The sequence below is a fragment of the Pelecanus crispus genome, chromosome 5 (genome assembly GCF_030463565.1).
Source record: "Pelecanus crispus isolate bPelCri1 chromosome 5, bPelCri1.pri, whole genome shotgun sequence".
Classification (NCBI taxonomy): Eukaryota; Metazoa; Chordata; class Aves; order Pelecaniformes; family Pelecanidae; genus Pelecanus; species Pelecanus crispus.
The window spans coordinates 61,987,370-61,999,529 of record NC_134647.1 but is presented as its reverse complement, the minus strand read 5'-3'; the positions used below and the strand labels follow the sequence as shown (position 1 = coordinate 61,999,529).

At 37.1% G+C, this 12,160-nt stretch overlaps 1 protein-coding gene across 3 annotated transcripts in view; it reads left to right on the top strand.

Annotated features, from left to right (window-relative positions):
- MIER1 (MIER1 transcriptional regulator) overlaps window positions 1-12,160 on the top strand; it is a 43,831-nt gene that overhangs the window by 24,751 nt on the left and 6,920 nt on the right. For all 3 annotated transcript variants that reach the window (XR_012831051.1, XM_075710444.1, XM_075710443.1), the window contains exons 4-10: window positions 1,168-1,335; window positions 3,860-3,992; window positions 6,108-6,172; window positions 6,494-6,566; window positions 9,890-10,041; window positions 10,624-10,705; window positions 12,042-12,136. Coding sequence is in view for 2 of the 3 variants with exons in the window: in XM_075710444.1 (XP_075566559.1) it covers window positions 1,168-1,335; window positions 3,860-3,992; window positions 6,108-6,172; window positions 6,494-6,566; window positions 9,890-10,041; window positions 10,624-10,705; window positions 12,042-12,136 (768 nt within the window). In the remaining variant the exon portion in view is untranslated. The remainder of the gene's footprint in view (window positions 1-1,167; window positions 1,336-3,859; window positions 3,993-6,107; window positions 6,173-6,493; window positions 6,567-9,889; window positions 10,042-10,623; window positions 10,706-12,041; window positions 12,137-12,160) is intronic.

The following is a 12,160-nucleotide window of genomic DNA, read 5'->3' as shown; positions in this document are numbered from 1 at the left end:
AAGGATACCATATACTGGCCCTGAAGGCTAGATACTGAGGTATTAAAAGTAATTAAGTAATTTGCAGACCTGGCAATTAATATTTTTATTAATAAAGTGAATGTAATTGATAACAATTTGGGAGCCGCTAAATTTGAGAACCAACTGTATCATTTGAAATGTCTCTTCAGAGTGGACCAGCATTGTAAATACAAAAGATTTTTAAATGTGCACATATTTTAGCAGATTTGCTTCCATCTGTGGATGGTTTTGTAGACAACTAGCTTAAAATGTATATGAATCTGTAAACATTACTACTATCTTTACCTGGATGGTGATGATACCTCACCCCCATCCAACCCCTCATTTTTTTGTTTTGCTCAGAAAGGGGAGAGTTACTGAGAGATAGAGAGGTGCATTTTTGGTGTAATTTTGTATTCAAAGCTAGGGTCGTAGAACTGTGTGGAGTTGTCCCCATAGCACAACTCCCCAGACAAAGATTTAATTCCATGTTCAAGCCAGGTACCAGAAGTTCTGGTCCTTATTCTGCTGGATTCTTGGAGATACTGCAGAAATCACTGCCTTGCACTAGGACAAGTTCCTGCCTGCAAAATCTGTCAATATCTTAGCTGTCTCTGTGAAGCAGTTGCTGCTGACATGCATGTTGTCTGTTTTTTCCCACAAATATGTACAAAATACTACAATTTTTTCAGGTAGTTTTTGAGCAGTAAAGGGAATACCAATATATATTCCAATAAGGAGCGTGTTTGCTCTGTGTACTGAAGGGGTGTGATGTAACCAGAGGTAACCTGCCACATTGCAGGGCTTGTGTTTTGGTCAAATAGTAGTAGACAAGTACCAAGGGAGGGGTGAGGCATACAGTCCTTTGGTGCCCTTTTAATGAGCTTTATGGCCCCTTTGAGAGATTTGGTGGTATGCGAGGTCTGCTGTAAATTTATAGAGGATTAGGAAATAGTTCTGCTGCATAAGCCCCCACATTTTTCTTAGGAGCCGTAACTTCTGTTTTTGACTGTCCATTCATTTTGGAGTGGCTGCTCTTAGTATACCTGATCATCATCTGTCGGGTTTTGCTGTTATGTTTAAAATGCACACCTTTAAACTGTAGAGCAGATGTGGGATGTGAAATATTTTTGTTAAAATCTCAAACTTTGTTTGGATGTTTATCAGGAAAGTGATATGCCAATCCAGGAGCTACTTAGCCGTTATGGCTATGATGGTACCATTCCACTCCAAGAAGATGATGATGATGATGATGATGAAGACGACGAGGAGGAGGGAGAAGATGATGATGATGTTGATAATGATGACAACAGTGGCTGTAGTGGTGAAAACAAAGTAAGTGTTGGCACTAATTTGAAACTTATTTTCATACAGCTGTTCTGTACTAGACAACCACTTGATGCCAGATCACGGCAGAAGTAATTCATAATATAGTTCATTTCAGATGCTTTGTGTACTGAACTCTAATGTTTATTCTTAATTACCCATCTGTATTTCTCTTCATTGCTCTTAATTTCATCTGTATCATTCCAAACTGTTGCTGTGGCAAATTAGGGTACATGTGTACGTATAGCATCATGTAAGAAGGGGTTGTAATTGTCCTTCAGAAATAGTCTGACTTCAAAACTGAAGTTTTAAATGCCTGAAGGCACCTTTACAGATATGGCTGAATACTTGTTTCAAGATGAAAAGCTGATCTACTGAAATTGAACAGTAAATCGTGGAATTGAATTAAATGTGTCTCCGAGTATTGGAGATGGCTGCAAGTTTTCTAGCTTTAGCATTTTAAATTGTATTTTTTCAGCCTGGCAGCCCTGGTTGTACTTAAATTGTTAACTGAATCTAGTGCTTCAAATAGCTTTGCAAAATGTATAGTTTTGAACTTAGCATCTTTAAAATCCTGTTCTGTGTGCTCTTAAAATAAATTTTCTGATTTTAGAAGAGTCTTTTCTACTTGCATATGTCATACATATTTGTAACAATCCTGTCCTGTCATGGGCACTGCTGTAACTTCTCCGTTACTGGTGGCATTGAGTTGCACCCTGAATTCCATTAAAACATGAAACCCTTTGTATTGTCAGTAACAAAAAAGCTTAGGCATTAATGGAAGTTGCATTACCTAATCTGGCTTTAAAAAGGGTGCATTTTGTTCTTTGATATCTTACCCATTTTAGAATCTCTGGAATGCAACACAGAGATGAGGAATGATATATCCGATTCAGAAAATGAACTTCTTAGGATTTACAAACTCCCTTGACAGATGCTGTAAAAGATTGCTATTTGTATGTGTTGAATAGTCCAGAAAGAAGAAAGACACATAGTTATATTAGATCTGAAAAGGTTCAAGAAGCTGGAGAGGGGGAGAAACTTACATAACATGAAATATGCAAAATGAAAAGAAGACACAAAAGCGGTTTATTTTGTTGTGCATTGTGGTGTTCCTGAAGTCCCACTTTCTTCTTGTGTCCTTGCTTCTTAATTACTTCCTGACACAGCTTCTATCTTCTGTGTTCTCATGACCTCTGTAGTTCTTCAGTTCTGTAACTAGCTGATTTAAGATACTGCCTATGTTTTCTCTTAAATGGATAAAATCTCAGTGTCTGTCACTGCTGTTAGCAGCAAGAGTCATCATCTTTGTCCCGCTGTAGGGCACTAACACTTTGTAGCGCGCTGCAGAAGCAAGTGCGTTCCTGCCCATCAGCAGCAACAGTTCAGAGTCTGGCACTGTAAACACAGCCAATGGGTTAGCCTAATTGCAGACTTGGCGCTGTGACTGAACTGAATGTATGTGTTCACCTATTCTACCCCAGTTTTGATAGGGTTGGAACAAAGGTGGTGGGGAGGACTGGGCACAAAGAGAGCTAGCTAACCTGTTATGATTGTTTGCCTCAGGGTACAAGAATGAGAGCTCCGAAATGCTTGCATGCTCTTAGCAGAGAGGCAGTAAAATACATCTGTGGGGGTGGAATAATTTTATAAATCATTCAAGCTTTCTCTGCAAGTGCTCATCTTTCTACAGCTTATTTAGCTATACTGCATTTAGCTATTTTCTATTTTTAATCTGCTTTAAGCTGCACATGTGATAATACTCTGGCTGCTGGTAAAGGTACACATAAACATGTGCTGTGTCTAATGCTTCTGTGTTAGAACTAGCAAGCATGAATGCTTACAACATAGTCATAAAACACATAAAAGATATTGACAACATGCATTGAACTAGAACACACTAATATATTTTTTAACCTTTATAATTTTAATTTTCCTTAATTGTAATAATTCTCATAGTTGTTGTGGTTTATCTTCTAATAAAGAAACTTGTTCTAATTTTTGATCTTTTAATGACTTGATGTACATACTTGAGCCTACTGATACGCTGTTCCTGTGGGGTTGAACCATGCTACTGACATTAATTTTTATGGAAGGTACCATTTCCATTTGATTGAGAAAAGTCCAGCCAGTAAATAATTCCTCCCCTTTTTTATTGAAAATTCATAAGGAAGGGTTTAAAAGACCAGAGTAAAATTTAAAGTTAGATGAAATTAAATGAAAACTACAAGGATTTGCTTGACTGATTTAAAACACTAGGCATGATATTTAATTGTGGTTCATATTTCCAATTTGTATGTTAGAGTCTGGGTTTTAAATTGATCTGCCTAAAATCCTGGTCAATAAATAATATGATGTGTTTACACATTTGTTGTGGCTCAGCCTGGACAGGCCACAATCTATACAGTCACTTCAAGTCAGGTAAAAGATACCTGGGTTTGATATATTGACAATTTTGGAAAAAATACTGCCAAAATATTGTTTGTCACATACAAAGGATATCTGATCTCCTGTTTGCTTTTATATATTTAAGGAGGAGACCATAAAAGATTCATCAGGTCAGGAAGATGAGACACAGTCATCTAATGACGACCCAGCACCATCTGTTGCTTCTCAAGATCCACAGGAGATAATTCGCCCTCGTCGATGTAAATATTTTGATACAAGTATGTACAGTTTAGTACTAAGCACAGTAATCTCAATGTGATTGACCTTTGGTTAAGACTGCTGCAGTTAACATGGTATTCTGTTTCTGAGGTATACATGTTGATAGCTATAAACATTTGTTTGTTCTCTTTCATAACACTGCTCTTGATTATCCTTATGCTCAAAATAATAGGCAACAAAAAAGTCCTATTTTTAGCTGAATGCTAAATCTTCTCTGCAGATAAGGGACTCTGTATAAGGACAATAGATACGCTCTCTTCTTAAAGGATTAGATTTGTGGAAAAATTTGAATTTCTACAGTTTTGAAAAAGCAGGCTCTTGGACAGTGCAAATCCTTTCATGACACTACTCCAAGTGTTGTAACAGTCCAGTTTATGATCCTGCAAACTGGTTTGTATGGATGTGCCCTTCAGAAAAATTTTCTTCTACATGGAGTCCAGGTGCGGTAAATAACTGTTTAGTATGGTATTACCTTACCATCATAGTTTCAGTAGTTTCAGCTGCCAGTTTGTACTAAGGACATAGGTAAGATTATTTGCAAGTAGGAAATGAACTGTTCCAACTAGATCATTGCTGCACAGTGCGTGATTTTCATGACAAGGCCCGGTGACACCAGTTTATGTACTCACTTAAAGAAGGTGAGAGTCCAACTGAAGGAAAAAGTAAAAAATGAAATTTACTAGAAGTAGAACCCCAGATTTCTTCAAGATCACTAATACAGAAAACAAAAGCAATGAAGTCTGAAAAAGGCCAATAGAAGAAATTTGCTTCAAGAATTCCACATTTGATACTGTTGCCAGCATTGTGGACTGATTCTTTTCTCTATTGTTTTGTTTAAAAATTGGTTTTGCATCCATTTGAGACTGTTGAGCTAGTGTTATGTAGCTGTCCCTGTAGACAGCTCTCATTTCTGTGGCAGTCTTACTTAATGGAATCTGAACCTTTTAGTATTGAACTATCAGCAGAGCCATTTGGACAGCAAATATCTTACCTTTCCTTGGTGGAAGTGACTGTCATTGATGTTTGAATTCCTACTGTTCTATGTTTTAACAAACGCGAGTTAAAGCAAAGGTTTCTTATGATACCTTATTCTTGATACTAATTAGCCGTGACATTGTAGAAATGTTATTTTCTAATCTGTAGTTTATATTAATCCAAAAATGCCAAGGAACCTCAGCATGTAGCTGTGCAGAGGATTGCAAGTATCTTAAATGAACTCTATTTTTTTAAACATAACATTAGCATTAGCATAATGCAAGTGGATTGCATTAGGTTTTGGGTTTTTTACAATGTTCAGCTGCGTGTAGAAGGTAATTTAATGTACAGATAATTTTAGTGCCGATACTGTCACATGCTGTACATAAACCATATATTGCAGTTGCTTTCAGTACATCGTGAAAGGCAAGTAGCCTATATCGTAAAGAGCTTAAAATTTTTGTCAGTCCTTATCCAAAATAATCTATTTTAAATGCTGCTGTGCATCTCTGAGCAGTACATCCAAGGCTACTAAATCCCAGTAAGACTGAGAATAGCACACGTGCAGATTTCTCACACCTTGTGCTGTAGTCTACCTTAAATTCAGTGACAGCTGCTGTAAGGGAAAAAGAACAGCAGTAACTAAGCTAGGAGCTCATTGAAAATGGTGTTGAAACCCACATGCTGAACATCCACATAAAAATACTTTCAGAAAGTAACTGTAGTAAATTTGGATGTAAATCATCTCAACTGCTTCGAAGCTGGGTGAGGGAAAACAAAGTTTAATTAAGTAGTAGTAAAATTGATGGATGTATTAATTTCTGTCTTAACTTTTCAGAGCCTGTTGTGTATCTTAATCCATTCTAAATGTAAACATCGGGTGGGTCATTTTTTAAAGTTGTCGATACAGAAACATTTGGTATTGCCACTAAAACTGCCGTTTGCTGCTATGTGGCTGGAGGCTGGTGGGATGAGAGGCTGGGCTCGTGTGCCCCCGTCACCCTTGCTGTGGTGTCCCCAGGAGCTGGCTGTGACGTCCCGGGCCCCCTTGCTCAGCCCACTTTACTGGAGGCTGGTGTTGGCATGCATGGGCCCCATCACAGTTCATTATGTGTAAATGATTGAATAATTTCTTGTAGATAGTGAAATAGAAGAGGAATCTGAAGAAGACGAAGATTATATTCCCTCAGAAGACTGGAAAAAGGTAAATACTAAGTGCTGTTAAAAAAGCCTGTATTTCATGAATAATGAGTTGATCTGTTACCTAGTAACTCTGAGCTCTATAGATCACCCAAATCCTCTGTTTTTTCCCCCATAAATATAAGAGTTTTGATAGTAAGGAGTGTTAAAGACCTCCCCAAATAGTCAAAAAGCCATTTCCATATAGTGCCTGTTAACTATATTTTTACGTTTTGAACAATGAAAGTTTTAAGGGGTAAAAAAAGATGTCATCATTCTCTTGTTTGCTAACAAAAAGCATCACAGCTGTGATTGCTTACTTCTTGTTTCTGTTACTTCAAAACAGGAAATCATGGTGGGCTCTATGTTTCAAGCTGAAATTCCATCTGGCATATGCAAATACAAAGATAATGAAAAAGGTGAGACTTAGCACTATTACCATTATCGCTGTGTTTGAGATTATTTTCTAATGGGGAGAAATAAAAGATTTGATTGATGTCATGTGTCTTGCAAAATAAAAGAGCCCCTTCAAGTGAAAAATAGAACCATCACCTCAAACTATAGTTGATCCTGTATTTCACCATGAGAGCGTGAGTCTTGGCAGGGGCAAAGAAAGATTGTATTGCTGGCCTATTGCCTATTGAACCCTTGTACTCCAATTTGGTAATGTACACAAGCTTTCTGTGTAGCTTATGTTAACCTCTTCACCTAGTATATTTAGTTTATGTAAAGCAAAATAAATAATAAAGAAATTGTGTTGCTGGAATTGGATTAACACGTTGGAAGAGGCAAAATGGTACCAGTAGCTTTGATTTTCACATTTTATAACTCTTCAATCAGTATTAAAGAACCGTTCTACTTTTGGGTTTTTTTCCAGGAACTTTTCCCCCCCTCACAAGCAGAGCCTGTGGCTGTATGCTGTGAATATAATCAAGTCAGGAAAGGTAGACCCAGTTTAAAGTGAGCTGTGAGCTTAAAAGAAGCAAATTTTCCTGCTCATTCAGCCCATTACTAAGAATTTGTTTACACTGCAGGTCAGTTTGAGACTGCGGCTTTTGTAGTTTTGTATAAGCTAGTTTTTAAGCTAACCAGCACAAAACTTGGTGCCTTCCTAGAATCCAAGTATATACTCAAGTAGTAGCAGTTGTCTTGCTTCAAGCTCCAGGTTGCGGTAGCTGCACTGTAGCCTGATCTAGCTAGAAACTGTCTAAAAAGAGTATCAGTCCTGATACTGACTTAGAGCAGGCTCACACTGAAGCTGATGCATTCTGTCAGCTCTGGACTTCGTAGCCAGAGACGTTGAAGAGAATGTAATTTAAAACTACGTGAGAAGTCAGGAGCTTCTATTAAAAATAGAAAATGGAGAATTAGAAAACATCTGCTTTTTGGCTGTGAAGAAGTTGCTCTTTGCATGTTTTCCTGCTTCTGTCTGAAAATAGAGCTTGAACTATGTATTTGCCTGAGATGCAGTAAATTGTGCTTTACTAGTCAGTCACCTGCTTTTCCTGGTATTTACTCAGCTCTAGATGGCTTCTGGCCTCCAATAATAAAAAAAGATATAGCTGCTTTGTGCATTGCAGTAACCTATATAAAACAGTTTTTCATAGTCTTGCACACTACTCAGTAGAACAGAGAACTTATGTCATGGACAAACAGTTGAGAGGAAAAGTTGGGGCTATTCTAGTTTTATATACCAGTGGGGTTTTCTATCTTCTGCCACTTCCTTCCTTTCTGCTGTGTCTTGGATGTAATCTTTGACAGGACTCTAACTGGAATATTAATGAAGCTTAAAAAGTTGAAAAATATATGTCTGAAACTGTGTTTAGTAGTTTCATGTACATATCCCATCATCTTAGTTGTTCTCTAATGAAGGAGAAATTCTAATCGTAAAACTCCCAAACCCTAAGGCGGCTAGTCCTTTCATATCCAGTCCCATAAGCAAAAGCACAGAAATGCTAGAACTCTTAAGAGTAACCACATTGCTTTTCAGAATGTGTTCTGACATGCTGTTGTGAGGAAAGAATGACCATGTAATCTACACTAAGCTAATTGCAGTGGACTGGCTCTCTGAGAATTATGCCTGGAGACCAAATTAGCTGCTACTAAACAATTTCAGGTTATTAAAAATCTACAAAATTAAAAGATAACGTTTTCAGAAGGCTTGGACTTGAAAATCAGAGGATAGCTCTGAAAACTGGAAGGTGCTGAAGCTGCTTTGAGACTTACTGACCACTGTCATTCATTAACATTGTGGTGTACTTAGCTTGCATCATTAAGGGTGGCTTAGAACCAATTATCAGTTATCTTCTGGAAAGAATTGTTGCTTCTGCTGGAGTTTGTATCCCAAGATGCCTGGAATCTTTTTCTTAAATGAGCAACCAAACATCAGATTAGGACTAGCTTTTGGAAAAAAAAAAAAAAGCTCCCAGAAAATTGTTGCGAGCTGTTTCCAAAGAGTATGTCGTTTGTAAAATGGAGCTATCTTTCTTTGTAAGACACTTAATAATTTTCCTTACCAGTTTTGGTTTTTTTTATTTTTAGTCTACTTTCATGTTAAAAATAATATTTTCCAAGTGGAGATGCACCTAGCCGCCACTCTGACCTTTCCACCTGCACAGAATGCTACCGTATCTTCCCTTCCTGTGCTGACCATGCTTTCCCAAGTGTTCACTCCTTCTTTCTCTTGTTGAGTAAGAGTCAAAGGTGCTCACCGAGCTAATGGAATCAATATTAAAGTTACTTTCTTGCTGGTTTTTGTAAAGTTGTCCTTCATTGAGGACTGAGACACAAGCAAGGTCTGGATACTTTCCTGATTCTGTTTTTTAATAACCTGAATTTTACTTTATTTTGCTGTACTGGTATTTTCATCCTGTAAAGCTTGTAGGTTCTTCAAAATAAAAATGGGAGATAATTCAGAGGATGTATCATTTGGCCATGTTTCTCCCATTAATTTGCGTTTACTATGGCCTGGTCTGAAAGCTCAGGCAAAAGCTCTGAAAAAACCAGCAGAGATTTGGTAGTATTAAAATTCAGTTTTATTTACCTGAATGATTTTGGTTTAGAAAGTATTTCTTGGAAGTAGTAGGAAGGTCTTAGCAAAGTTTCCTTTTGGGAGCTGTTTGACTTCAGAACGTCTGGCATCTGGGTGTCATCTTCCCTGGAGAAGTAGTGGACCTTGTTGCTGGCTTTTGCCAGCCATGTTAGCTAAGACTTTTATATTTAGTGGTCCAGACACCTGCTAGAGTTTTTAGCACCATTTTTGGTGATGTGCTTTTTGGTTTTATGTGAGTGATCATAATCGTCTTGCAAGAAAACAGATATAATTAGTTTCTGAAATAGTTTTCCGTGTCTGCTGGCTGCCATCAGCAAAACTGTGCTGCTTAGGGAAAAGGCATGCTGGATCGATCGTTCAGGGACTGTGTTGGGGAGTGCTGCTACCTCATGATTTGAGTGGCTTCAGGAGGGGGACAAGGAAGGTAGTTTCATAACTACTTGGAGTTTCATAAATGGGTCCTAGAATCCAAAGCACTGATTGTGCCAGAGATTTGAAGACAATATAAGGTATAGTATCCTGGTCATTTGGATCACTGCGACTATCTTTTCCCTGTCCTCATGTGTGTTCTGGATTAATGTTGGTGCTCTAATGATCTTCCAAGGTTTCATAATCACTAGCATTATAAGAGAGAATAAACTTCTATATTTTTGGTTTAGCTTTTTTAAATTTTTCCTGTGGTTAATTCAGTGTATGAAAACGATGACCAGCTGCTGTGGAATCCTGACTTCTTACCAGAAGATAAAGTGATCGAGTTCCTAAATGAAGCGTCGAGGCGTACGGGTGATGAGAAAGGCCTAGATGCAATTCCTGAAGGATCACATATTAAAGACAATGAGCAGGTATATAAGAATCATTAGGATTTGTAGTTTAATATTGCAGAATTAATTATCACTTTATTTTATTTTATTTTACTCCCAAGAATTAAAATTGCTTTTGAAACAGCTTTATTATTCCTTGTGGAAATAGAAATGTGATGGGTATTTTTCCTCTCAACAAATATTGAACTGTTAACTTAGGTTTAACATTGCTTGATGTATCAATGCATTATTTTATATATAAATAATTATGTATGAATGAGTCCTGTTCTTTCAGTTACACATTTTTTTAAAGTGGTATGAATGCATACTTTTTTTTTTTTCCTTCATAGAAAAAAAACCCATTAATTGTACAAATGTATGCAGTGGATGAAAATGTTAAAACACTTTACCTGAATGTATACTTGATTATGTAATTAGACATTTGGAAATTTAAACAGAGGAAAAATGTCTTTGTACTGTCTTAAATTATATTACATTCATTCAAAGAGTTTATTTTCAATCTTTTCTTAATAGGTGTTAGTGATTTCCTAAGTATACTTCTGTGGCACAACATAAATTTAGTGGTATCTAGAATGTTAAATGTGTGTCTTTTCATCTTTCCAGGCATTGTATGAACTGGTTAAGTGCAATTTTGATACTGAAGAATCATTACGAAGGTTGAGATTTAATGTAAAAGCAGCCAGAGGTGAGCATACACTGAAAGTTAAGTTCATATTGTTGAACTCTGGTTTTATTTGTTACACAGGTATTGGGTTTTGCTGTCAACAGACTGAGCTTGCCTGCATGTAAGCCTTAAATATCCGTGCCCATTTAAATGCAACCTTCAGTGAATCATAGTTCTCTGAGAGAATGAAATTATCAGATGTAGTATAAACAGGTACATGCTCATGGAGGGTGTGTAAATTAACTTCCTGTCAATACAGCTTGATATTTATATATGTGACTTTAATAAGAAGTTAAAATTTAAAATTACTTCTTAGCAACTGAATTGTGCATTTCTTGGGCATTTTGTTCTTCTAGACCTTTTCAGTCATCACAGTTAATGGAACACACATAAAATATAAAATGAAATAATTCACAATTCTAAATAAAGGAGAATGAGCAGCTAAATCTTTTATTTAAAAAAGTGTTACACTCAAAAGACCCTGGTCTTAAAGATGCTTTTGGAGCCTTAAGCATTTCCTGCTTTGGTATTGATCTTTATACTCAAAGGAACAAGAAACTAAGAGAAGGCACAAGTTATTTTCCTTCCACATTGATCTGTTGGTTCTTCTTTCAAACCTGTGGCTTCTCCAGAGTTTACTGTGCAAATCACAAGACAAGAATGATCAAATAGAGAAGATTAGTTTGTTCTCTCACTACTTTAATCCTTATTTATTCGTGACCTTAAGAATCAATAAGGCCAAATTATATTAAGTTCTTAGAAGTGTGGCTGAAAGTTATTAGGGGTTTATTCTGGCTTCAGTGAGGCCAAGGTTTCCCACCCGATAGTATGAGCAGCACAGTTTCTTTTTCTTTCTAACTGGAATTAACAGCTTATCATTGCTGGTTCTTGCCAGCATTAAAGAAGATCTCATTTCTCATTCCTTTTCCCCTGCTTCTTCCAAATACCAGCAACCAGTTTGAGTCCATAGTATGAACTCCTTCTTGCTGTGTGCTGGCTTGAAGGATACCTGCTTCCTGTGGTTCTAGGGGCAGAACGGTGAGATGAAGTTTCTAAGCCCTTCCTCTTTCTGCTGCCTAGTTATTTCCCCCATGCGGCAGGGCTGGAGTTACGGACCGTTTATAATAGTCCCTACCAACAAGCTACTTCAGGCAGCCAAGTTTCCCACCTACTCACTAGAAGGGAGAATTTTCATTTTTGTACCAGTAAGTGAAATTTCTGGAGGTGGTTCTCATTTAGTCAGCAGATGGTGTAAGAAACTTGAATACCACGTTATGTTTTCTGTCACTTAAGTTTTCTTTTATTGGCCGTATGCTTTTTTGTTAAGTATTTTCTTTATTGCATATCCTTGCTATAGAAGAACTATCTGTTTGGACAGAAGAGGAGTGTAGGAACTTTGAACAAGGACTGAAAGTCTATGGCAAGGATTTTCACGTGATTCAGGCAAATAAGGTAAACACTGATTTTAAGTGTAGT